Raw genomic sequence first — 25,828 nt, 5'->3', positions numbered from 1 at the left:
TATATATATATATATATATATATATATATATATATATATATGATTTTCTCTATTTTTAAACCTTTGTATTCAAAATACGTTATTATTCTTTTCAAGTCAAAACTATGAAACTGTCTTTGGTCAAGAAAAATATCTTAAAATCTACAGGCTATAAATGTAATTATACACAAATTAAACAAAAAGATTACTCAAGATCATGTAACTGATCAAAATGGGGAAAGCTGATAACAAGTATCTAATCATTTCCATTTGGAGTGCTCCAAATATTTAAAGTGCTTCTGCATCATTCCCTAAGCTTTTAATGTGAAAGAAACATCAATCAAAGTAAGGCAGATCGGTTCCATCTCCTCCACTGTCCTCTGAAAGACACACACACACACACAACTGTTCAGAAGAGAACAGACACTAACGGGCCGTCCACACCTAGAACGAGAACTATAAATATACCGTATGGAGGAGTCCACGCCACAACTAGTACAACAAACAGCAGTGGGGAAACCACATCGTCGGAATCATTTTCAGAGTCATTTGAAGCACGATAGAAACACCGACAGCCAATCAAAATCCTTCTGAGTGTGACGCGTTCGTGGCCCCGCTGATTACAGAAGATTACCGTTAATCAGCGTGGACGCTCACATCGTTATAGTTATAGTTTTCGTTCTTCGCCCTTAGAAGAGTAGAGAAAGATAAAACGGGGCACAAGTAGACAACGGTGATTATTAAATCAACTCTAAAAAGGCAGATATTCAGAGAAAAACTTCAAAAAGATTTGGGAGAGCATCATCACAGCTGTTTGGTGGAAAACAATTTGGTGAATAAAAAAAAAGATTAGCAGCCTATTCACACACACACACTATCTACTGTAATGATGCCTTTTAAAAAAACAGCCGTAGACGTCAAAGAGGACATAAATTAAGACAAGAAAAGAGTCTTTAAAAAGGGACCAGAGGAGGGGAGGAGATGAGGCGACGCACTGCCAAAGAAAACGACAACACCAGAGGGCTTTGTTCATTTCAAGGACAGAGGAGAGGAGCTCGTTCTGGTTCCCCTTCTTAGGCAGTCACTGATGTAGTGGACTCATGCTGTCTGGAGGTCAGGGTGCATCTCCTGGTCACACAGCGGGCGCTCTGCTCTCACTGGGGCGACTCCAGTGACTCCTTTAGGACCGTCGAGGCTTTCCGACACCTGCTGGTATGGCTGTTTCAGGGCCACACCTTCCAAAGAGGTTAAGAGGTTTTCCCTACGATGGGGTTGTCCCTGAAAACAGAAAGGACAACAAAGATGAGTTCCTGATCTCTGTGTGAGTGGGAGCAGCAGTAACAATACTGGTTTAGTTACGCATCGCTGGGACTTACAGGGAAAAAAAAAAAAGCTACGGATACAAAGTCATATTCACAAACATGCATAAGTATTGCAGTACAAATACAGCAGACTTACAGGCTCCCGTACTGCGCCGTGGTGTCACTCCTGATGTTGTGCTGCTTCTGAAGTTCCTCCATGACGTTTCGGAGCTGTTTGAGCGTCTGAAAGGTCTCTTTGGGTTCCTGAATGGTGAACTTGGAGTAGTCCTCCTGCTCCCGCTGAGGGCCCTGATACACCGCCATACTGGCACAGGCGTCTGCAGACAGGAACCACATCATTACACAGTGCAGCCTTTTTTTTTCTTTTTTTAAACTGCTAATCCAACATCCTGAAGAGTAGAGCCAAAAACAATTAAAAACATTCATTTTTCCCAACTTGCACCACGTGCATACACAAATCATTACATTATCTCCAACAATGACGTAATGCCTCCAAGAATCCAATTGTGGTCTTTGTGACATTTGCCCAGGAGTGTCGTCATCATCAAATCCTTCCCACTGTAATGAAGTCATGAGCAAACACTGACCCTCCATGTTCTGGAGCTTGGTATCGTTCGAGGAGAGGAGAGAGAAAATTCTCTCCGTTTCCCGGTCACAGTCGATGTCCAGCTGCAGGTTGGCCAGCACGGTGCTGAAAGAGGAGAGAAGAGACGTGTCAGAGGATCTCATCCAGGAGGGAGCAGCAGAGAGAAGCGAAGGATACTGTATTCTAATTAGTTTAGGCTGAAAAATAAATATCCATCTGAGCCACAGAGGTGTTTTCTTGTCAGCTCTATGAATCAAATAATGAACAACAAAGAGCTTGGGAAAAGAGCGCAGTGAACTACCAGTGAATATACAGAAGAAATGTGGCTGAAAATTCAGGATTGAAGTGAATATTAAGTGTTTCTTTAGCACAAAAATACATTGAGAAAAAATAACAAAAAACAATAAAAGTAATGATACTGGTATTAATTTAAGAAGACAAAAATAAATACAATAATAATCTTAATAACAATAAAAACAATAACTGTTGATAGTTATCACTTCGTTATTACGTGAATCACTTAGTATTGAATGTGAGGCAGTGTAAAGGTATTCCTACATATCTGGGTCCAGAAGTCTTTGTCGGACAGACTGATTAGGTGACACAATGGAGATTGAGCCCTGTGGCCCACAGTACAATGAACTGGGTGTCTGTGGTGACATCCCCTAGAACAATCACATCAACGTCTGGGAAGTAAGAGCCCAAAAACACACACCTGGAACCACTGTTTGTCGCCATAGGCTTCACCAAAGTGCATAAAACTGAGATCGTTGAGATTGTAACTTCAAGAGTGTTGCACTTTGTTTGCATGCGTGTCGATGTGGAAAAACTGAGAAGTTTCTGGGAAAAGACAACGGCCGTTTGGCAGCTGCACACCTAACTGATCCAAAGTTCTGTTTTTGTCATTTTACAGAGTTTATATGACAACATGACCGTTTTCATTGCAGCTCTGGAGTGGCATCGACGTGGTTGGTCACATTTACCATCAGCAGGAGCAAAACAGCGGAGAGCAATTTGAGCAAGTGTTTTATTGTGATCGGCAACACATGTCCACATGTGGCAACACATGTCCACTCACGTTGTGCAGGGCTTGCAGCCCGGTGCGTTGCTACTCTGGTGTTTGCAGCACTGCCAGGCTCCACTGGTGTAATTCGAGGGATGGAAGGTGGAGAAGCGTCCCTCGTTGCAGCGACTGACCGGGCCCAGGACCTCCAGCCACTCACTGGCCTCCACACAGTTTCCTGCCTGCACATACAGAGGCTTCTCAGAGTGGACCACCTGGAACATCTGACACGAGAGAAACGGAGCAGTTTAAGATGTTACCAATCCTCCCGTCCCAGGTCATATCCAGGACACTCAAATTCCTACAGTTCTATTTAAAAGACTAACAAACATTTGACTATGCTTACAATGACAGCCAGCCGTGGAGTAAAGACAACTTATTCCTCTGCCGACGTCAACAAAACGCTCACAAGACTCCCAATACAACACGATCATCATTTCATTACTGCAACTTGGGGAACTGGCAGCTATCCATCACGATGGGGCCATGCTTTAATGATTGGGTGTCTGAGAGGAATTGGCTTACATTTTTGCGGTTAAAGGCACTTTCATCTAGTTTCTCCACCGCCTGGATAGTCTTGACATTGATGATGCAGAGGGCCTCTTTCCCTGGAAATCAAAAAAAGTAAATCTGTCAAGAAGAATACACAGTGAAAATGACAATTTTTCTTTTATTGAGGTTTTGCAGGACATGAAGTTGCAGTGCTTTCCGGTCAATAGAGAGATGAGTTGGGGTGTATAATACCAGCAGCATCATCACATCATCCCTCTCTAATTAATCCAGCTGGAACATAAACACACCTGATCCTTTCCTTAGATCCCCCATTAACGTTGAAAGGCTTCCAAACTAAAACTGTGTGATAATATGCTGTATGTGTGATAAGAACCCAACATCATCAATCAGTTAAGACCAAGTAAACAGTGTTGGGACGCCTATGATTTGCTCGTTAATCACAATTGTTAACTGTTTAGATGATCAGTTTGAGTATTTTGTGGACTTTTTTGCAGTATGCAGGCTTTCCATGAATGACAATTTCTGAGTCTGACTATTCATGCACAGCATAACATTTACATCTCAACTTTTGGCAAATAAATCCAGCCAGTCTATTGGCACCTCCACTAAGTGTAGGATCGGATGACTGTGGCGCCACCTGGTGGTTGTATTGAGAACGACACCGTGATACCGTCAGTTTGATCTGACATTATGCTGCGAGTTCTGGATGAAACTGTACGCGGTTGGAGAACGAGATGATAGAAACTGGTCTCACCTTTATGTTTGTGGTAGGAGAGCTCCCTGTTGGTCACTCTGAACCATCTCTTTGAAAAGCTTTTCTTGCCAAGGCGTTTTTTCCCCTGGGCACGTTTCTGTACTTCCCTAGAAGGACGGACACGCACACGCACACACACAGGATTGAGGTTAAACAAACATGGGTTTTATAATAATGTTATGTAAAAATATGCCATTGTTTTGATTTTGAATAAATCTCAACTGAATTCCAAGCAATAAAGTTTAATACAATTTCATGGATGTTTTAATTGGTAATCCATGTCTACTTCCAAGTCACACAATGGTAAATGTGAGATCCAGCACTTTTTGAGCATGAGCCCCCCCCCCTCCCCTTAAATTCCTACTGATCCCGGCTCGTGATGGACACTCACCCCTCCTTGAGGACCACTGCGTCCTCCAGCCCACTGGACTCTTTGCTGACGTTAGAGGAGATCTCATCAAGGAACTGGAAAACAGCATTGACAATGATTTCAGCGTTAACCATTTCAAATGATCAATAAATAAACAGTCGCATTCTACGGACTTTTGAGTACAGTCACAAAATACCTTTTTAACTTTTTCTATACACTTGTCTTCTTGGAATGATTTGAAGAAGTCGTACATGTAGGTTTCTTTGAAACTAGACTACAAAGAGAGAGAGAAATAAAGACATACATGAGACGGATGACAAAGTTTGATGACAGTTAAAGACATAAAGTACCAGTACTTTCCATTCACTACACAGCAGACTATATTTAACACTGTTCAGTGTTCCTCTAAACGTAGAAGGATAAACAGCTTTATTAATACGTCATGATCCTATAACGTGAATAATACATCCATTTACCCGTCCTCTCACTTTGCTTTAACTGGCCAATAAGAATTTCTCATCCTTACGGATGATCTTACCATTTTTTTCGACAAACTACCCCAGCTGCCCAGCGTCTGGATTGTTTTTGAGATGAGTGTGAGTGTGCGGGAAATCTCAGGGTCCTGGAATTCAAACACAAGTGCACAATGACGACAACATACTGTATATAGGCCCGTATGTGAATTTGCTCTCCCGTATTTGTTTTTAAATGGTGCCAAAGCCATGCGCTTACAGGATGGTGGGAACGGAGCTGGAAGGAGTGGGGAGAAAGAACAGCGACGGCGAACAATCGCAGGAAAACAAAGCTGCTAACGGCCGAGTATTGAACATGTGGGTCGGCTGTAGAGAGAAAGAACATGGCGTCAGGAAAAACAACAGGGGTGACATTTAACCGTCACCAAACTACCAAGAATGTTTCCAGCGTGTGCATACAGGGAGTGGACAGAATATAACACCATCAAAGCTCTTGTGTTCATTATGTTGAACCAAGCTGCTGATATTGAGCTGTACAGTCAAAGCCCAGTTTTAGATCTGTGTCACGTCCTCTGACGACACTGTCCTTGTTTTTTTCTGAGGCTATCCTGAAACTCTTCCGTGGGGTGAACACTGTGGAACTCCATGTGCTACCGAAATGAAATAAACTGCAGCACACAGTGATATTAAAACATCAGTTTGGGACCGCTAACATATTTAGTTCCTTTGGAAGAATAAGCAGTGACCTGCTGACCAGTTTCACAATGTCAGAGGAATGGAAGAAATAACAGACGAATTAACACCTTCTTCCCGGCCTCATGTCTGCGCTGGGTCTGTTTTTATGTTGCTTTTAGAAGTCGGAATGATTATTTCTCTGACCAAGTGGCTGCAAACAAATTGTACCACAGGCTCTGGCGTTTACCGGGGAAGCGTTTGCAGGCCAAGTGTCTCAGTGACCTGAAGACATCACACATAAGTGGGGGACAGCTGGAACTTGACTGGGTGATGGAGGAAAAGACTTTCTGGACGTAACCCTGAAGGTTCTCCTGCAGAGGCAAAAAAAAAAACATCAATAAAAAGAGAGAAAACCAAACATCCTAAAAGGTAAAGGCCATCGAAATGAACAATGATACACATAGTCTGATTACAGGATTTATCAGAAGAACTTAAGGAAGTTCTGCTCGTCGAGTGCATTCACCTTGTTGACTTCCGTGTTGTCACCTTCCTTCAGTTTAACGGGGTCTATCTCGCATGTTTTGTTGGATTCACAAATCTATGAAAAAGGTTAAAAAGGACAAAAACAACAACAAACTATTTGAGTCAATGTACGAATAAGAAATTAACAAAGACCTTATTTTTTATTCAATCCTTTTATCTTGAACATAGAAAAACAGGCGCTGACGAGTAAGAGTACCGTCGACATTTGTTTCAGACATGTCGACGAAATCTAATTATTTTGAAGCCGACCAAAAATAAAATACGGAACAATTTGCAGATGGAGGTAGACTAGACTCAAAAATCCACAAATAAAGCACTATTAATTGTTAGATCGGTTAGAAAAAGAGGCAGTCAATGCAATACTCTGTACTCTGTACAAACTCCAAACCTACCACTTCCATCTCCATGTTTGCAGCAGAAAGGCAGCTGTTTAAGGGAGTTTTCCACACTGACTCCAGTGACTTATGGCCTTTCTAGCATCTATTCTGAATGCGTGTCCGTCCGGGTTACTCATACCTCATCTATTACAGGCTTCAGGGTAACTGCCAGATAATTCTTTCCCATAATCTTCATCATGTCATCAATGCAGCGCGTTGCCAGTGAGTTGCCACGGAATATAGTGTTAGCCTCCCTGCATGGACACAGAAATATGCCACTAACGTTAATAACCAGACAGTTTTAACCAGGTTTGACAACATTTCTTGACAAAAGACCATTTCACAGTTAGTTATTGTGTGTTGTTCTGGAGCAATCCTCAATATAGCAGTCCTTGTGTTTCAGCATCTAAAGGTTTGACAGTTTAGCTCAGTTTGTCAAAGGATAAAATGTGTGTTTACACATATCATCTACATGTCAGTGTATACCTGTACTGTACTGTAGTACGCCTGTGTGAGTAGAATTAAAACAAACGAAGTAGCTCCTGTAAGAAGGATTCTATTTGCCGTGTAACGCTTCGAGCACCAGGCTTTTCTCCGGACGTCATGCACGTGCAAGTACTCACTGAGTGTTGTCCAGCTCTAGTGCTGCCACAGCAGAGACAAAAGGCACAAAGCAATTGTGGTGGAGCAGCAGTCGAACCGTGGGCAGAACAGCCTCGTACCGCTCTCTGCAGATGTCCCCCAAGATGTGTGCGGCCGACGCCGAGATGGGCTGAAACGTGTAGATGCACAGCGTCAACACAGCATTATCAGCAACTGATCGATTCCAGGATTACAATTTAGCACATTTTAGAAACTGAGGTGATTGGGCCACACAAAGGAAAGCTACACCACCATGAGCTATCTACTAAAAGCCCCTGAATGGTTTCCGTGTACGTTGGCCTAGATTCTGTGATCGCCTTAAAACGAGAAACGTACAATTGTGTGTGTTCTATCGGAGGTTTTACCTTGACATCTGGGGATTTGAGCAGCAGGTTGCAGAGTGGTGTGTAGCAGGCAGATGGCAGCACCGTGTCTTCTATGTAGGTCAGCTTCAAACGCAAGGATCCCAAATCATCAGACTTGGACTTGCTGCCGTTCCCTTTGGGCTGGAGGAGATACCTGTTAGACCACAGGAAGACAGACACCACATCACTGTGCTGTGATGCATGTAAAAACATACACCTTTCATTGTCAGGATTAACCAATCTCCGGAGAAAAGCTAAAAACAACCTCACATAGAATTACACAGGGGCCGAATCATTTTAAGTTCAGAAAATAGAGGCTGAAGGGACGGTTGATCCTGCTGACCTGAAACAAACTGCTCAACACAATAAAAACTGTCTTGTACCAATATTACCGTCAAAAAAAGACAGCCAAAAGGAAAAGAATGGAGAGTATCTGCATATGGGATTAATGCTCCCCAAACTTTATTGGACCGGAAAAAAAAGCATCTTCATCAATCAAAAACTCATTTACCTTATGCTTTGCCGAAATACAGGACGGGTTGTGCATGCAACTGTCGTTCGGCATACAAAAAGAAGAGCTGAACATGCAGGTTGCTGAATAGTTGATGGATACAGCACCATGAAGCTGCTAAACATCACAGAGATGCTTAAGCTCCTTACAGAGTCAATGGATATGAGAAATATTTCAGTCGTAGTAGTTTTACAGAGGAGCATGTGCACGGCATGTGCACGGCATAGGACAGGAGGGCTCTACATGCAAAGAACTCAAAAGGATATTGAAAGACAAAACCCGCACCACCAGGCACAACCTCTTCACCCTGCTGCCATCTGGCAAGAGATACACGAGTATCAGCTGCTGAACCACCAGACTTCAAAAGAACTTCTTTCCTCTGGCTGTGAGACTCCTTCATTCATCCTCCACCCCTCCAGTTTTTGTGTGTGTGTTTTGTTGAGTAGCAAAATGGGACTGCAGTCTGCATTTCTTTGTGCAACCCTGTTGCACAATGACAATTAAATAACCTTGTAACCTTGTCGATAGTGATATTTAGATGACTGACTTTATGGAAATGCTCGGGCTTGTACCGGTATATCATTGTTTTCTAACTGGGACGACGCTTCCTTTGGAAAGAAATCAGCGTCACGATCCTTTAAGATGTTTTACTCAACGAGCAAGAGAACTCCCTGTAAACTGGTAAAACAGAACTGAATTTAATAAGACTATTAGTGATACATTAATACACCGAGATGATGCTTTACCGTAGCTCTGAAGCGTCAAGATGAAAGCAGCTCAGACGCTTCGTAAAGGGGGTCCAAAGTACGACTCAACAAAGCTGATGATTAATTATAGACAGCTGTCGTTTAACATTTGCTTTATTATTGTTCCAGCTAATTTCCACAATTCTAGTGGAGTCGAGAACTTCCACTTAAAAATCAAAGGGTTTGTTAAATAGCTGACTTTGATGAAGAGAACATTGCTCATATTTCTGCTGCTATGCACGTCTCTCTGAAAGCCAACAGGTGGCGCAAAACACAAAATGATGAAATGCAGAGTTGAGCTGCAGTGCTTCAAAAAGCTGCAGATACATACAGTCGGCCTGTCCGTAAGCCGCTTGATCCGTTATCACGGTACACAGGCACAGCGACACTTCTTCAGCAAAAAGTCAACAGATCACCTGTGTACCGATTTCATGAAGCTGAACGGCCTTTGTGTGAGCGACATGGACGGCTTCCAGCATAAACATAGGACATGCAAAAAGCCACCCACGCACACGACTCACAGCCCTCATGTACGAACAGATTGCTATCTGGCATAATCCCATATCACCTGACACAGAGCTAGGAAACACCCACACAACAGAAACACTGAGAAATCAAGGAAGATTTCTCAAATTACCTTGTCATAGCACGGAAGAACTCAAGCGTTCAAGTCGTCTTAATAGGTGAGCAGGGTGGAGTATTTTATACTAAAAGACTCCTCCGGTGTAAAGACCTGATCTAGTTACAAAGAAGGTGACTGTGTCGGGCTTGGTTTTAGTTAAAACAATGTTAGATCTTATTTAGAAACAACAGACTTTGGCAGGAATAGGACAAGACAGTCCTGGACTTATTTCCATCATTGTCCCTGATGTTTCCGCCGTCTAATAAACTCTACCAAAGAGACGGACTGATCCCGTTGGATGAAGAAATATTTCTAAAAAAAACCTGGATTCCTGCTGGTTAATAAACATGAGCTAGAAGTGGTGTTTGTATGCTGCACAGGTCTTCTAGTCTTCTATTATCTTCCCTGAAAAAATCTAAAATGGGCCTATTCATTTCAGCCCGAGTATTTATACTGGGAGTCAGTGCGGTCTCCCCAGAAGGGGCTGGAAATGGTGTGGACTGCTTCCTCTTCTGTGTTACGGTAAATAGTTTTCTACCGTCATTTATACATGTAGAAATGTAGCTGCTCACAAAATATTAAAATTGTACTGTTGTACATAAATCAATCGGACAATAAAGCAGGATTTATATTTGAACCCCATCTTCTAAAAGAAAAGTGTAGATTGAGTCTCAATAAAAGTTGTGAAACAGGTGTTTGTGTTGTGGTCAGAGTGGAAAGGAATAGTGAAAATATGGATATATGACCCATGATCTGGAGTAATAAGGAATGCCTTTATCTTTGATTTCTAAATGTGTTCTTGGATCCACTGGCACCACCACAGCAAAGAGTGCGTTCAGCAGATATTTGGTCCTTACCAGGCTTTGTGGATGTGGCTATTCCCAAGGATCTTGACCGGGACCCGCGTCTCCCCCAGAAACACATCCTGAGCCAGATTCTCATTGTTCCACAAATCAACTCTGCAAAGTGAGACATGCATTTCACATATGAATATATGGCATTGAACTACATGTACGTCGAGTAACACACATTTCTTTTTGGTTGCCGTGTGTGCAGCACAAACACACAACTACCCAATTCCAATTACGTAGGCAAAAAGGGACAAAATAAAATGTCACACCTCGAGTGGTGCTTACCTGCTCGGTGGATAAAAGCGAATACAAGACCCGTGCAATGACATCACCTCAAATCCAAACCTCAAAACCATGCAGGAGTGTTTTTACCTTCGAATCTGTCTAGTCTTACCAAGTGAGCTATGAGTCCATTGTGACGGAAGCCCCACATATCCTTAACCAGAAACCAAGGCTCTCTATCAGTAGTCAGAACACACCACATCTAAATTCACGTTTTTTTGTCCTCAAGTTGTTAAGAAATAATTTTTCTTCTGTCAAGACTATAGAGGGGAAACCAAGAACGAGAGGGGAAAACGAGAGAGAGAGAGAGAGAGAGAGAGATAGAGAGAGAGAGAGAGAGAGAGAGAGAGAGAGTCACAGAAAGTGAAACACACAGATGAGAGAAAATAAGTCAATAAATCAACAAACTTACTTGATCTCAAGTTTTTCGATGTCCTCCTCTTCCACTTGGAAATGAGACTTCTTCGAGTAGCTGCCGGACCTTGTGACCTGAGGGCGAACACGTCGAGGCTCATTTACAGGCTTACTTATACAAAGAGTGTAGCAGTGTTAAGTAAGCCAAACAGGATGTACCTCAAAGGAGAAGGTCTCTTCAAATTGAGGGTTGCTGGTTTTCTTCTTTACCTTCGTTTTCTTTTGGTCAGCCCTGAGGGGACACATCACAGAAACTCTGATACTCATATTTGAAAATGTTTCATCAGCAAATCCACGTTTTGTTATTCTTTGCATCAAGATCACATCCATTTATACAAAGCACTATTGAGGAACATCAGTAAAAAAAATCTGTCTCTTTTATCTTGTGATCTAGACAAAATTGTTATGGCTTCCGTCGGCTTTCTCAAGATTAGATCGTTAAAAATGAGAAAACCTGCTGCTTCTATAATTAAAACATGCAAAGAATATCATCATATGTGTGTGCTGTAAAACCTGTGATATACGTGTAACAAAGTTACCTGGCAGGTCCAACGAGTGACACGGTGGCATAGGGGTCACAATTCTGCCCACTGATCAAAGGCAGCCCCTGGCACTCTATTATCCTGGAGGAGGTCACAAAGCGACACAATTAATACATTTACTGTGCACGGACACAACAGGAACAAGATTTTTAGTACCGTGTTAATTTACATCATCATCACCAGTTGAAGCAATAGTTAAAAAAAACATTACATTTAAATACTTCAGCAGGAGGGTGGTGAGGGACCAAACACTGTGTCTTGACAGCATAAATGGTTAATAATGTCTTGTTGCTTCAACAGATGCCTGAGTGGAAATGCTGTTGCTATTAAACCTCGACAGTCTGAAGTATTATAAGAAGAGGTTTACTTGAAACAGACCCCTTTACCATGAGGGGCCACTGTGTTGCAATGGGACTCAACTATTTCAGAGGCAACGGAGGTTCCCAAACACAAACTTGATCGACATGTATGTCTGATCAGTCAGTGGGCATCAACTTCTGCAAATTTAAAAAACAAAGTTCAAAAAGTCACAAAATTGCCCATAAAAGATAAAAAACAGAATGCCAGTGTAATACCATGACTCGCTTTCTGTCGCATATTCATTACTTTTTACGTACATTAAATATAGGTATCATTAATGCAAAATAAAACTTCAAACACCAGTAATGCTGCAGGTAAATGTTGCCCTTAATGTAGAAAGCTAACTAAATTATGTTGATTCAGAACAAAATGCTAATTTTAGTTTAAATTCACACATGACATTGTATTTTTATGTATTCATCACATCTTGATGCATGATTCATTCACTGTATCATGGAGTTCGATACAGAAGGCAAACATATTGCTATTGAGGTTTGTTGCAATTGAATTTTTTTTTTTCTCCAGTTTATCAGTTCTCAGACTTCGCCTTAATCTGGCATCAAGATCGCTCTTTAAAAAAATGCCATTGCTGCAAAGTCCCAGAAGTTTTGTCAGCAGCATGAACCAGCACAATGCATTGATGAAGTGGTGCTGCGTCTTCATTTAGAAGTAGTGCTTTGCCCTCATGTTTGGCTCGTGTCACACAGGAACACAACTGTTTCTGGTGTCAACAAACACACACACTATCGGCACCCTAAACAGGATGTGGCTGCTAAGCAGGAGTCACCGGAGAATAAGAATGAATTCGGCCCGACACTAAGTGAGGCCAGAGGGAGAAGCCGACCGCAGCCGATGTCAGGATGTTTGTGCATCATCTTCCAGGGTGTCATGACGATATTCCCTGTAGGCTCCTTTGCATCTCTCAATTCAACCCTCAACCTCGCTGCGCTCCGACCATCTCTGGTGACTAATGACTCCGCGACACGATGACTACAGTGTGCAAATGATAAGCTTGAAGCCTTTGATTCTCACTTCGCTACCTTGCCCGGTCCGGTGGGTAAAAAGGGATCATCATCTATGCACATATGATGAAAGCGGGACGGTGAGCAGGTGGCGGTTTAAGCAAACAAGAGGCTCGGTGAATGACGGCAGCAGAAAGCCACAGCGGTCGCAGTGTGAGAAGCTCAGGCTTCCTGCTCAGATGCCATCACTTCCTCCTCATTACCTTCGCTCTCCAAGTATGAATGGGGGATGCAAAACAACATACGTAAACAACATGCGGTCTGACAAGCACACACATAAGTGTGTGTGTGTGTGTGTGTGTACATGCTCAACCTTATCCTTCAATGAGCCGACGATCCTCGCATATCTGGTAACAGTGATGACCTTTTGATGTCCGACGTACAGATGCAAAATGAAGGCGATAGATAAAGTAATATTGTGAAACACTCAAAACCTAAAACAACCCACTGAAAGCTAAGATTGACATGTAATATGATCATATCAACGAAGACTCCTTTTTGATAACTTTTTTTTCTCTCTCTTATACCTCTGTCTGAACTATTGAGAACTATTGAGTTTGACTATATTATCAGGCAAAGCACAGCTATATGCCTCTTTAAATCCCCCTTCCTCTGATTATATATTCCATCATAATGTTTGATCCTAGTATCATCATGAAAATGGGAAAGCAGTCTGTTTTTGCAGTGCGTGCACACCTGAATGCAGCCTGTGCTTTCTGTCTGTTGTATGTACACAGAATGTAAGGCACATCTGAATGTATGCATACCTGATCCTCTTATGTAAAGCACTTTGGCACCTTTTTTGTTTTTCTTTATTGATTTCAAATTCCCTGCAAATATTCCCAGTTCATAAGACAACCAGCGCGATTAGATCCTCACTTTGACTGACAAAGGGAACCGTGGTACTCACCGGACTAGTAAGTGTTGACCCATTGAGCCGCTCACTGTGATCACCTCATTCAATCGCATCTCCAAGTGAACCTTACCCTGTTGAACATGAGGAGAGGAGAGAGACCGGTGAGAAGTTATAAATCTCTCAAAACAGGAGACAAGTTAAGATGAGGGTTGAGAAATAAGATTCGAATGTGCTTGTGAGAAAATGAACGCATCAAATTCAGTAACGCTAATAATTTACCTTTTAATATGTGTGGAAAATGTTCTCACTGCATTTTGTTTGAAAACAAGTTCCCCATTTCTCTCTCTCTTCTATTTTATTCTCTCGGCCTAGTCACAGACATGTGGCCCAGCTCAACCTCATGTTTCGTGTTGTTTTAGGTTAATGGCGGTACCATGTGTGACAAGAGCCACAGCAGCTGTGAATTTTGTCATCACTCATAAAAGATCTGTACGGGTTCGGATGTGGTGAAGGCTGCCGGTCTCGCCTTCGGAAGTGTTGAAGAGAGAGAGCGAGAGAGAGATAGAGAGGAAGAGAGAGAGAGAGCGCTAAACAAAACGCCCACACACTTGCACTCTGTCTCTGCGAATCAGCACTTGGCTGAGATGGCGAGTGGTTCTTTCTGGTGCAAGATCGGCCTTAAAGCCAATATACTTACTACTTTGCAAAAATCCAAATGAGCCCCTATCATCAGAAAATAAACACTCACACTACAACTACCTATCCTTTCTTAATTCATCTAAAGAAGTGTGTATTGTTTATCCCACCATTACAATCTCCTTCATTAACTGAGCAGGTTTACTGGACTAAAAGCTAACACAGCTGACAGGGTACATTCAAACAAACCAAGCCAGAGAGGCATTGCAATAACACCTCCATCACTCACTGATGTAACTTTGCAGCTGAAAGTGTGTACTTGTGAGTGAATCAGTGTAGCAGCACATACCCAGAATAGTCTGGCGTGGGCTAATGGCAGCTAGAGTCAACACGTTAGCTACAGCAGCACAGAAGTGGTGGTGGTGTGCTGCAGTTTCACCCAGCAGACCACAATAACTATCTGATCAAAGACATGTACAGTTGAAACAGAACGGTCCACGTGCATGCCTTATCTGTGATGGAAACTAGAACGGAACCCTGATTAAAAAAAAAAGATCAATAAAATGCTGAAAGGCAAAACAAACAACAAAGTTTCAACAAATGAGGCCGACACGGCACGAAAAACACCTCATTAATCAAGACTACAGCTGCAGTATCATAATCATTAGCGAGTGCTGCAGCAGCCAGCTCAATACTGAACCCAACAAACAAATCCTCTAAGAAACAAAGTCTTTTGAACAACTCATTTGTTTTGCCGCACTTGGGCTTCGGACAGGTTGACATACTAGTTGCACAAAACAATGACAAATACGCAAATTCTATGTAACCATCTTGCATGCAGTCAAAATAACAGACCAGTTATATTTGCATGATTAAAAAAGAAAAAAAGATGGGAGTGAGGTGGAGAAAAATACTTTATAAAATTGTATCCCGATGTTTAAAAACATGACGTGAAAGTCCAGATTTATTGTTTATTGATAGGTGGCCAAAATAATGATTTTCATAACAATAGCAGTAATCTATTTACAGTAGCTGCAGTTCAGGTTTGAGCAGAAAACTAGTAAACCTCACTTTGACAAGGAAACAATGAATGCAAATGTGAAATTACATGGAAGGGAATTTCCCGCCTGTGCGGTGCAGCAAGTTGTGACTGCATGAGTGAGCGGTGCAGTCTCATGATCAGTGGCAACTTCCAAGCATGTGTAATTAAAAGTCAAACCCAACGTGTTTTACATTAACATCTGGGTGAGATGTGCGATAAATTGAGTGCCAGTTGTTTCAACCATATTACCTGGACTTCTGAGTTGGGATCCACTGGATGAAGGCTAAACCAGTGCTCCTTCCCACTGTATTTACACAAGTCATCCTTCCGGATTGACACCTTGCCTGTAAAGACACACATATACACAAACATATTAAACTACAACTCGTCCACTAACATGAGATAATATACATGTGTGAGTGTGTGCCTTACTCAATGCAACTCACCGACAGGTGGGTCCCTTTGGAACACGCTTTTGGCATAAACATAGAAGGACAAACCCTGAAATGAACGTGGGATCTCAAAGTAGAAGTCCTCTCCATAGAACGGGCTGTAAATAAAAGGCAGAGACCAGATTAGTGGCGGTAGCCCGTTTAGTCAGTGACACATACATGTCGGCTTAATCAATGCTTTGTTCGTGACTGCGTGTACCACCAGTGTTATCTTATTTAAAAGACTCAATTTGGTGTGGTTTACAACAAGGACGAAGTCACTTCATGTGCACCATCTTTGTCATTTCCTCAGCTACATCTTTGCAGTACACCTGACTTTATTCTGAACTATGAAATCATGTGATCGCTAAATCAAACTCCTCATGAAATGTACCGCTGGAGGGTTATAACAATCGTGTAGTTACTGTGATACAAGGTTGTGTTTACGGCCCTAGGGTTATACAGGAAAGAAATAGACGATGCCAAAATGTAATAACATCATATCCCAGGATTGGTTGATTTCCTGGGAAATTAACTGTCTGAGCAGAAGGTGGACACGCAGGGTGTCCTCATGACTCATCAGGGTTGTAGGGAATTCTCAGCCCATTCTCTCCAAAACCGTTCTCGTCATTTCCTTAATTTCCTTAATTTGTGGTCCAACAGTTTACAAACCCTGTAAGAAAGACTCTTTGGCGTTATATTCCTCTATCCTCACCAAATTAAATGGGAAGAAGGAAAAAAAAAAAGTCTGTCAAGTGGGAGCTGGGACGAGTAAAATATCTGGAAGGTAACATCAAAGAGAACAGAGTAAAGTGATGACTCGTGTAATTTGGGGAACATTTAAGCAGCTAGAAGCCACTGAGGAGAAACAATCAAGTGAGAAAAGCCAGTTTCAATAGAATCATTTTCTGATGGAATATTATTATTATTATTATTATTATATTTAGATTATATTAAAAATGTAATCAGATTATTTTTAGAAGCAATTCAGCATATATTTGTCATGACGGGATATACAGCAATATCAGGAAAATATTCTAATCAATACTGATCAATAGGCCAGGTACAGCTGGACAGGTTTCTAGGGCCAACACACATTTTGAGTTTGCAGTCCACCTAACCTGCATGGCTTTAGTCTGTGGGAGCAGACTTGAAACCATGCCGACAGGTGTCAAAACATGCACACTTCAGTCATTATAAACAACATCGGGGTTTAACACTTTAACCTAGCCCGGTTAGCTCTCTTAGGCTTAGCCCGGGACCTACTGCCCCGTGGGAGCCGGGCCAAACACTGAGGGCCCGAGCATCTGTGCCACTCAGTCCTGCCAACACGACTACCTCACCACCAAGACTGTGAGCTGGACGGCTTGATCTGACACAGCCGATTGTAGGTTAAGCACTACCTCGATGTAGGGACCACCTGTCCCAAACAGCACTCAGACGGTTGTACTGGATTAACCGCTCATGTGTTCAAGTAAAACTGCAAATCGGTGAGTTTTACAAAGAGACATTTTAGGGCAGTTAAGATGACGAAGTTTGGAGGTCTGTTCATAAAAAAAGCATGAGAAAAGTCTTCAATCTTGATTTAAAGGAGCTGAGGGTCTCAGCAGACCTGCAGCTTTCTGGGACTTTGTTCCAGATATGTGGACTCAGACTAAATTAGTGGAGTTTATGGGTCATATGTCTGAATGTGATCCTGTAACTCTTTAATCCCTGGACGGATGAGTCTCTCTACAGTTCATACCTCTTGGATGGTGAAATATCTTGCCTGACACTTCCGCACTGCGTTTGATCAACACATCCAGTGTGCACCCACGCATCCTCCTCAACATTACATGAAATGATGCAATTGTAACCTCCCCGTTCTGCACGCGCTCAAAACGCACTCCCACTGTACTACCTCCCTTTCCGCTGTCGCCCTGGTCTCTAAACAATGTGAGAATGCAAGGTCGAAACCACTTGACCACAACTGTTTGAACACGCCTGCTTTATCCAAGGCATCCAAAGCCTTTAAAGCAGGGGTCTCAAACTCATTTTCACTCCGGGCCACATCAGCATCATGGTCGCCCACAAAGGGCCGGTTGTAAATGGAACTACTCGTAACATATTGTTAGATAACTCTCTGCATTCACAGTTTAAAGTAGTCTTCAATGTACTCACAATACATTTCCATGTTAAATGTACAGTAACCAGTCAAAGAGCTGCTTCTAACTTAAGCATCTCATAAATTTGATTTCTATCTCAGAATTATGACTTTCTATCTAATAACTTCGACTTTCTATCTCATAATTTCGACTATGGGGATATTTTTATTATTATTAGTCTGACTTAAAAAAAAAAAAAAAGATCTTTTCTTTTTTTTAGCTGCCGGATTCGTGGGCCACATAAAATGACGTGGCGGGCCGGGAGTTTGAGACCCCTGCTTTAAACCATCAGAAACAGGAGCCGATGCAACAGGCATGAGTCAAACACAATCCACGAAAAAAACAAGAAACAGTGGGCCGAATTTCAGTGGTTATTAAGCTGTGCTACACAGAGGCGAAGGTAGTTGAGAGTGACACAGAGAGGCAGACAGGGGAGAGCGTGGGAGGACACACTTCCTCAGAGACTGTAAAATCCTTTTGAACGGCACCGACATCAGGAGAGAAAAAAAGAACTGTTGTGAAATACCTGTAGAAGGCAAGCCCATGTTTACAGTGAGATATGCAATAATGTAGATAAGACACCGCAAAGGTTTCCTGGTGCCCATCTCACACACCTTTCTCTGGACCGCTTGTGAATGTAGCTATGGGTCATAAAAGAAACGCTCATTTCAGCCTGAATCACTGAGTGTTTCCCAGCTAAAACGCTTCCCTGCACACACACACAGCACTGAGTCACATATTGACATTCGTAAGATGTTATCAAATGACTGGATTTGAAACCGGACATTTCTCACATGATCGGCCTGCGACAGACAAAAACGGTTCCAAAGTTTAGTACAACTATTTCCAAATGGGAGGTTTTCTCAGCAAGTCATTTCCATTTTCTTTGACTTCAACTCGTGAAACAAACTGTAAACTCTACAAAGAATGACAGCAGCCAACAATAGTACAATCAATCCATACGAGCGTAACATAATCAACTTTGTTCCTGACGAAGTGTGGCACATTATGTTAATATTTATTCCAGTGATCACAGCAGTAAAACATTGGCAGATACTGGTTACATTCACTCAACAATGTACTCCAGTGTTAAGTGCCAAGTGGTGTTATCTTTCCATTTCTATTTACATCATTCTAGATTAATATTACTGGAGCGGAAACAAATGACTTCCGTCAATTAATCGATCAATTATTCAGTAAATTAAACAAATCAAAGTGTCAGAAAAAGACGGATGACCTCCAGAGCGCCAACAGATGAACAGTCAACTAAAAGGCTTCACTTTGTGATTTACAATATTTAGAAAAGCGCAGCAACCACCAACATCAGTAAAGCCGTGAAGGTTTGACATTTTCACCTGATTGTGAGCTCCACATCCAAAAACCTGAGAGACGGTTCACTGCTAGTTCAGAAATTAACAAAAGGAGGAAATGGTACAGTAGAAGACGCTGAACCCGAAACGTCGCCTGCATAAAAACAGAAGGATGTTTGGGTTTCTTGTATAGCAAACATAACTCACCATAGATGGCCTGTACCTTCTGAGTCACTTTAACGGCAGTAAAACTGCAGCTCCAACTGGAAATAAGACCGTGAGAAGATGCAGGGGGTAACCTTGCTCACCTGACGCTTTTCTCAAACACCTTGGTGCGGAAAACCTCTTCCTGATCCAGACTTATGGTGCAAAAGGTGCAGAGATCCCGTTGTCGGTTTGGACCCGAGACTGGACCAAGGTTCTTTGCTTCACCTGCAGCACCGAGAGAAGATGATTGTTATTAATGGACTCAAGACATCAGCAGTCTTGCTGGCACAGATTTTGCACAATCTACACCCACGCTATTCAACGGCATGTCTCTATTTCTATACCTCCTTCCAGTCTACTGTTGTAAATATTAATCATGCAGGTACGCTTGACTGAGAAGTCACAACACAGATATAACTTGAAGAAGTTTTGAGAACATGTGCATGTGGGGTAGGACATAGAAATAGAGTATATTATTTGTATGGGGTAGAAAATCTCCTGTACTTACGAAGCTATTAAAACTCATTTACACATGTTTCGGGGTCATGTGCAAATCCAGGGGATGGTAGTAATGTACTGTATTGCACTGTGTGTATGGTGTTGTTTGCAAGGTTTAAAAAAATATGATACACAAAAATAAATATGAATCTTACAGGTAAGTTGGACTGAGAAGTGAACCATATTAATTAAAATGTCTTGAGATATTCCCTCAAGAGGTTCTGAGAACATGTGCATTCAAGTTTCAGATCTTTAAAAAAAAGCCTTACTCTGATAATTCATTGCAACACACAATTGGCAGTGCTAGAGTTAAGATAAACAACGCATGTGTTTTAATTCGTCTGCTATTCTTAATGAAAAAAGGGGGAAAAAATGACCTGAAATTAAAAAATGTAAGGTTATTTTCACCGAGGCTGACTCTGTACAATCTAATCCTAATCAATATAAGCATGTGTGATTGCAATCATACACAGTGGACTTGTAAAATGTGCTTTTACATTTAAACATCCTTCGTATGGGGACACTGGCTCTTGCCAGTTGTTCGGGCAAGCTGCAGAGCAGATGTAGCTGATGTACACTTGAGGCTCATATGTGGTTAAAAACATGAAACATTGACTTCCTCAGCCTAACCAATGACGGCGGCACAGCGCTGATTCACAAATGACAAATACCTTTGCAACAAACACGACATGCACGTACACAAGACCCAGATTATATGCCATGGGGTTTTGTGCAATACACAGGCCTATATAGAAGAAATGCATTAAATCAAAGCCAGATAAGTTACATGGCAGTCACTCAAACACGCCGCCATCGAGAACTTCACAATAAATCCGATTTAAACTAATAGATTCGAGGGTCAGTCGTCTAAATTGGTCCTCTAGCTTTGGCTACGTACCCTAAGCCCAGGTTGAGACCTAATTAACAAAAGCCAGCGGTGAGGTCAGCTTTTTAAACAAGCTATTAATAATGGTGAATGGCTAATCTTATAGGAACGGCCAGTGAAAACAGCCAAGTCGTCACTAAGCTTGGACCAGGATGACCTGGTGGGAGTAGAGCACACGAGCACATATGCACACAGACACAAACACATCCAGAGAGCATTACTATCCATCTCGCCATCTCGTCTGTTCAATTTTAAACATTTTAAAAACAGAAGCAAGTCACCCTGTGAAAAACCACGAGCGAAAGGTCAGAGTTTGCCTAAACAACACCAGCCTTGGCTGACGACGGCGATTTTACTGTGACGATGAAGAGAACAAGGACATATCTCAAAGCACACAAATCTAAAAACTGCTACAGGAATATATATATACACACACAGGAATACATATTCACAGAATGCCAACCCGATTGATGTAGGCCAACGGAAAAGGACAAAGTGTGAACGAGGAAGAATGGAGTTTCGCAAGACTGCACAGTGAGTTACATGCCACGATAGTTCCTCTATCTTGTTCTGCTTACTGTTTTGTCATTAATTCATAGTAGTGAAACTGACATTTGAGTTCCTATGCATACAAGCCCTTACATACTTGTTAGCCGCCTATACGCCTTACAGTACAAATATACAGTTAAGACAGATTCATAGCGAGTCACGATATGGCCTACACCTACTTGATAAATGTATCTCAAGTGCATATTAAACATGTTTTGTCAAACACATGTTAAAATAGCAATAATACGAATGATTATTCCTGAACAAAAAACTACAGTTTAGTGCCAGCTTATGTCAAATGTATTTATTTTGAAGATCGACAACACTTAATTGTCTCCATTGAGATGAAGCAATGCCACTGGGGCATATTGAATCCCAACCATAATCGATGACCTCAAACACTAACACAGAGAGTACGGTGGAGCAGTGGGCATATAGACGAATGGATGTGTATTACAACTGAGGATAATCAAATCTGCGGCAGCATATCTAGGAGGTAAAACACATGATGGGAATAAGTACAGCTTGTGTAATTTGAATCTAGAAAATGTTGGTAATGGCTGAAGCTTTTTGCAAAGCAGCCACACACACACACACACACACACACACACACACACTGAAGTTGAGTAATTTGGCAAATAAACACACGTTTACACATTCAAACCTGGTAGGTACTGCCAGCAGCCAAGCCTGCGACGGACAGGATGATGAGGAAACTGGCTTGTTTGTTTTATTTCACTTTAAAGCCAAACGTTTCCGATCTGGACTCTTATCACATGCATGCCTTGTGTTAGGGACATCAGATCCAGAGTGGATCCGTGTAGAATATCAGCGTACACAAGACCTGGCGCGGTAACTCTGCTGCTGTGAATTTATTTTTCGGGCTAGAACAAAACGGTTTGTATCTATGGAAAGGTTATAAAATGTAGATTAATAATATCAAAACATCTGTATTCATTGCTCGCATACATTGTGACGAACTAGCCCGAGAAGGCGAGTAACGGGGGTTCCACCGCCGCCTCGCTGCACGGCACAGAGTTTCAATGACGCGACTTACACAAAACCATTTACGGTTGTTACCGAACCTTATTTGGAACAGCCGAGAGTAGTCACGATTGAAGCAGACGATCGCAGCTCCATGCAGGTGGGTCAACGAGATTTCTAAGTACACGAGAAGTTTGTTGACTTTCAGTTTTGAGCTTTCAGTTAGCAAAATCATGCGTCTATCATCACTTTCAGAAAATCGATTTCACTGTATCTTGTAGCAAAAAGTACATAGAATCTGTTGGTAAGTAACAGAAATCCCTATAAATTGATTAATCGGCTGTAAATGAATGTTTTTCTGACCCACCCTTCCCGCCGCAAACGCCGGCTGCCTTGGGCGATGCCATTAAAGCCATAACCCCTTTCTGTGACGTCACGCGCTCAGTGTGAGACATGGCGGACGAGTCCATGTGTGCTCCAGCAGGGTTGGGAAGTCAAATTAAACCAGATACGGCCTTTTTTAACTTGGCTATCTCTGGATCACATTTCAAGTTGATCAAACTCAATAAAAAAGATATAGAACCAAATTAAATTCTCCTAGCCGTGAAATATATGCCTTATACCTATTGGGAATCGATTCATAGATAACAGAGCAAACACATTCATAAAAATAAAATTTGTCACTGTCATCTTGAAGATCGGCTTTTGTTTGTGCCAAGATCCAAATTTCATGGCTGCAAGTATAATTCAGAGCAAATGGTTACATTTTGTTTGCCAAATTTGTGATAATCCTCCACATTACGGTGCCATTGTCTATAATACAGATACATGGAAATTTATTCATTAATCCACACGTTTCTACCATCTTCAAAGTGGAATAACTTTGTAACGCCTTGACCGAATTACATGATCTTTGTATTATTTTATTCAGACAAGGCATAGCTATCTAAATAACAGAACCAAACAACTGAAAGATGGATATACGATTTTGACCTGATGTAGCTACTTGTGTATTACTACACTATTGCTACAGGGCAGGACTGCCAGCTCATTCCCACGGATGCTTTTTTTAATCATTCATGTAACTAGTGTCATATAAGCAGACACGATGACTGCATTTACATGTTTTTAATGCCTCCACATGCAGGTCAGAGGAGCAAAGACTGAAGATTAAGAGACAGGACTTGAACTCAGAGTTGGTCTCTTGTCACCGATCAACACACCGCTGTGATACACGTGCAGTGTGCCACGATCGTTAACAAGATGTAACGTTAGCTGTCAAAACTTAGTTAACGTTAAACTCTAAATAGAGTGAGCGATCGTTACTTTGATACCTCATTTTGTATACATTAACGTTGCGGTTGAACTCCATGTTATCGCTTAAATTAATGTTGTTGTTGTTTAACATTAGCTAAGTTGCCCGACTGTCAGATGCCTGCAGTGATTGAGGTTGTAGCTGACTGGGTTAGGTTGGTAGTGGCTACTTTAACCACCAACGTTAACTTAGCTTACAGGGCAGCTCAAATCCACACAAAACGCATTTTTTTTTAAACGTAAAAAATATTAAAAACCTATAACCGTTACGCTTAAAACACTCAGTACGCTGACGGTCCTGGAGCCCTGATCGATGAATGAAATCATTCACAACAAGCTACTAGCCCCTGTTAGCACGCTAAGCTAACTTGAAGTGAACCAGCAGCAGACCGACCAGATGGACTGAACCTCTGCCTCCACAACTGACTGTTCACGCCGCGCCCCTCCGCCTTCAACCGACCTCGAGAGACGGGGAAAAACAATCGTGCTCAGCCGGGTCAACACTTACATATTTTACCCCGCAGGCTCTGTAAAATCCGAACCGTCGCGTCGTCCTCTTCCGCCATGGTTCAGAGCTGACTTGTTGTCGCTGCTCCGGTGCATTCAGCAGCGCTGGTTTATCATATCCGTTTATGAATGCAGGCAGAGAGTGGAAGGAAAAGAGCCAGCCCCACTGCCGCGTCACGTCAGGTCCCGTACACACTGGTGCCTCTCGACGTTTTTGGGAGAAATCAAGCTTCCTCAAAAAGAGCCGCGCGCCCTGCTTCGACTAGTGCTTCACTGTGCAGATGGTAGGAGTTTTAGGTCTCTCTGTAAGTGTTGGTCATTGTGCAACGACAGCGTTCGCGGGAGAACTGTTACTTTTGACTTGTGGAGCTAGTTAGCGTTAGCTAGCTAATCTTGTTTTAACCCTGTCTGTGTAAGTTATATGACATGCTTGTGTCAGACAGATGGACATGTGTCACTGGGTTAAAACTCATTCTCTGAAGGCACACAGTTTCAGGACTGTTGAAAACATTCTTCACTTTGAACAATGTTGCATAAAAAAAACTCACAAATGTCTAAAACAGGCGACATAAAATCAGAGGAACTGTACAAAGAACATACTGAAATGGAGAGTGATCCTGTTAATGTCGCTGGAAACATACAGATTCACACATCACAGCCAGCTGGTGTTATGTTTGTCTTGCACTCTTGAAAAAAGTTATATAAATAGCCATTTCCTTTAAAAAAAATGTACAAAAAAGTCAGTTTAAGAGCTGGTATTATGCTAATGATAATAAAGGTGTTAATGCTGCTAATAAAGGTGTTGGTATGCATTCAAATATAACTAGTTTTATACATGTTTATGTAAAGTATAAGCTGTAATGTTTTTCTCCCAGTGGTGTTTTCATCTAACAGAGTATTATATCATGTCTGAGGTTGTGTTGTACCCAGTGGCGGCTGGTGGAACATGTTCTAGGTCGGGCTGTGCCACATCCAATCAATTTCAGCAAACATCCCAGAATAATTGAATGCAAAAAAAAAATGAAGGTATCAAACAGGCATTACTACTTTGCATTTAAATATTTAACATTTACTCCAACATGAAAAAAACAGTAAGTAACACTTTGATAAACACGTCAGGACATCTTATTTTTGTCCCCACAAGCAATTCAGTATAATATAATAATATATATGATACATAATAATATTCACTATCATATAAAACACACAGAGATTCCATCCAGGTACATTCCATCGTTCAAAAACACAAATGTCGACAATTTTCTTTTTTTGTGTGGCTCAAGATGGGGCCAGGCCCCATGGCCCTCGATTGGCCAGCCGCCACTGGTTGTACCTGGGTTGCATCTTAAAGCAAGATAAATAATGGCATTGGAAAATAGCTAAGGTGACGATCACGATGTCATTTCCTCATTAGAATAGATGATTATTAGTGGACATCTGCAAACGTCCCCC

The 25,828-nt window shown here is 41.8% G+C and overlaps 1 protein-coding gene across 1 annotated transcript; it reads right to left on the bottom strand.

Annotated features, from left to right (window-relative positions):
• Positions 1-120: 120 nt before the first annotated feature.
• On the bottom strand, positions 121-24,473 carry rasa2 (RAS p21 protein activator 2). Its single transcript, XM_079271417.1, has 24 exons — positions 24,378-24,473; positions 19,740-19,863; positions 15,993-16,096; positions 15,796-15,890; positions 13,923-13,999; positions 11,628-11,711; positions 11,248-11,320; positions 11,087-11,163; positions 10,399-10,500; positions 7,663-7,816; positions 7,279-7,427; positions 6,795-6,909; positions 6,259-6,333; positions 5,983-6,106; positions 5,320-5,426; positions 5,126-5,209; positions 4,784-4,861; positions 4,609-4,682; positions 4,218-4,324; positions 3,476-3,558; positions 2,966-3,174; positions 1,889-1,992; positions 1,438-1,618; positions 121-1,257 (listed from the first exon to the last, which is right to left on the bottom strand). The coding sequence occupies exons 1-24, from the start codon at positions 24,433-24,435 to the stop codon at positions 1,227-1,229; spliced, it is 2,469 nt and encodes an 822-aa protein (XP_079127543.1). The 5' UTR covers positions 24,436-24,473; the 3' UTR covers positions 121-1,226.
• Between the last annotated feature and the right edge of the window lie 1,355 nt (positions 24,474-25,828).

This window comes from Melanostigma gelatinosum (genome assembly GCF_949748355.1).
Source record: "Melanostigma gelatinosum genome assembly, chromosome: 7".
Lineage (NCBI taxonomy): Eukaryota > Metazoa > Chordata > Actinopteri > Perciformes > Zoarcidae > Melanostigma > Melanostigma gelatinosum.
Note: the sequence above shows the minus strand (reverse complement) of the source record. Positions and strands in the feature narration are given on the sequence as shown.

Coding starts and splice junctions, on each gene's coding strand:
- rasa2 (XM_079271417.1), bottom strand. CDS start 24,435: ATGGCGGAAGAGGACGACGCGACGGTTCGGATTTTACAGAGCCTGCGG. Junction 6,107..6,258: donor ACAACACGGAAGTCAACAAG/GTGAATGCACTC, acceptor TTGCCTCTGCAG/GAGAACCTTCAGGGTTACGT. Junction 5,427..5,982: donor GGCCTGCAAACGCTTCCCCG/GTAAACGCCAGA, acceptor TTCTCTCTACAG/CCGACCCACATGTTCAATAC.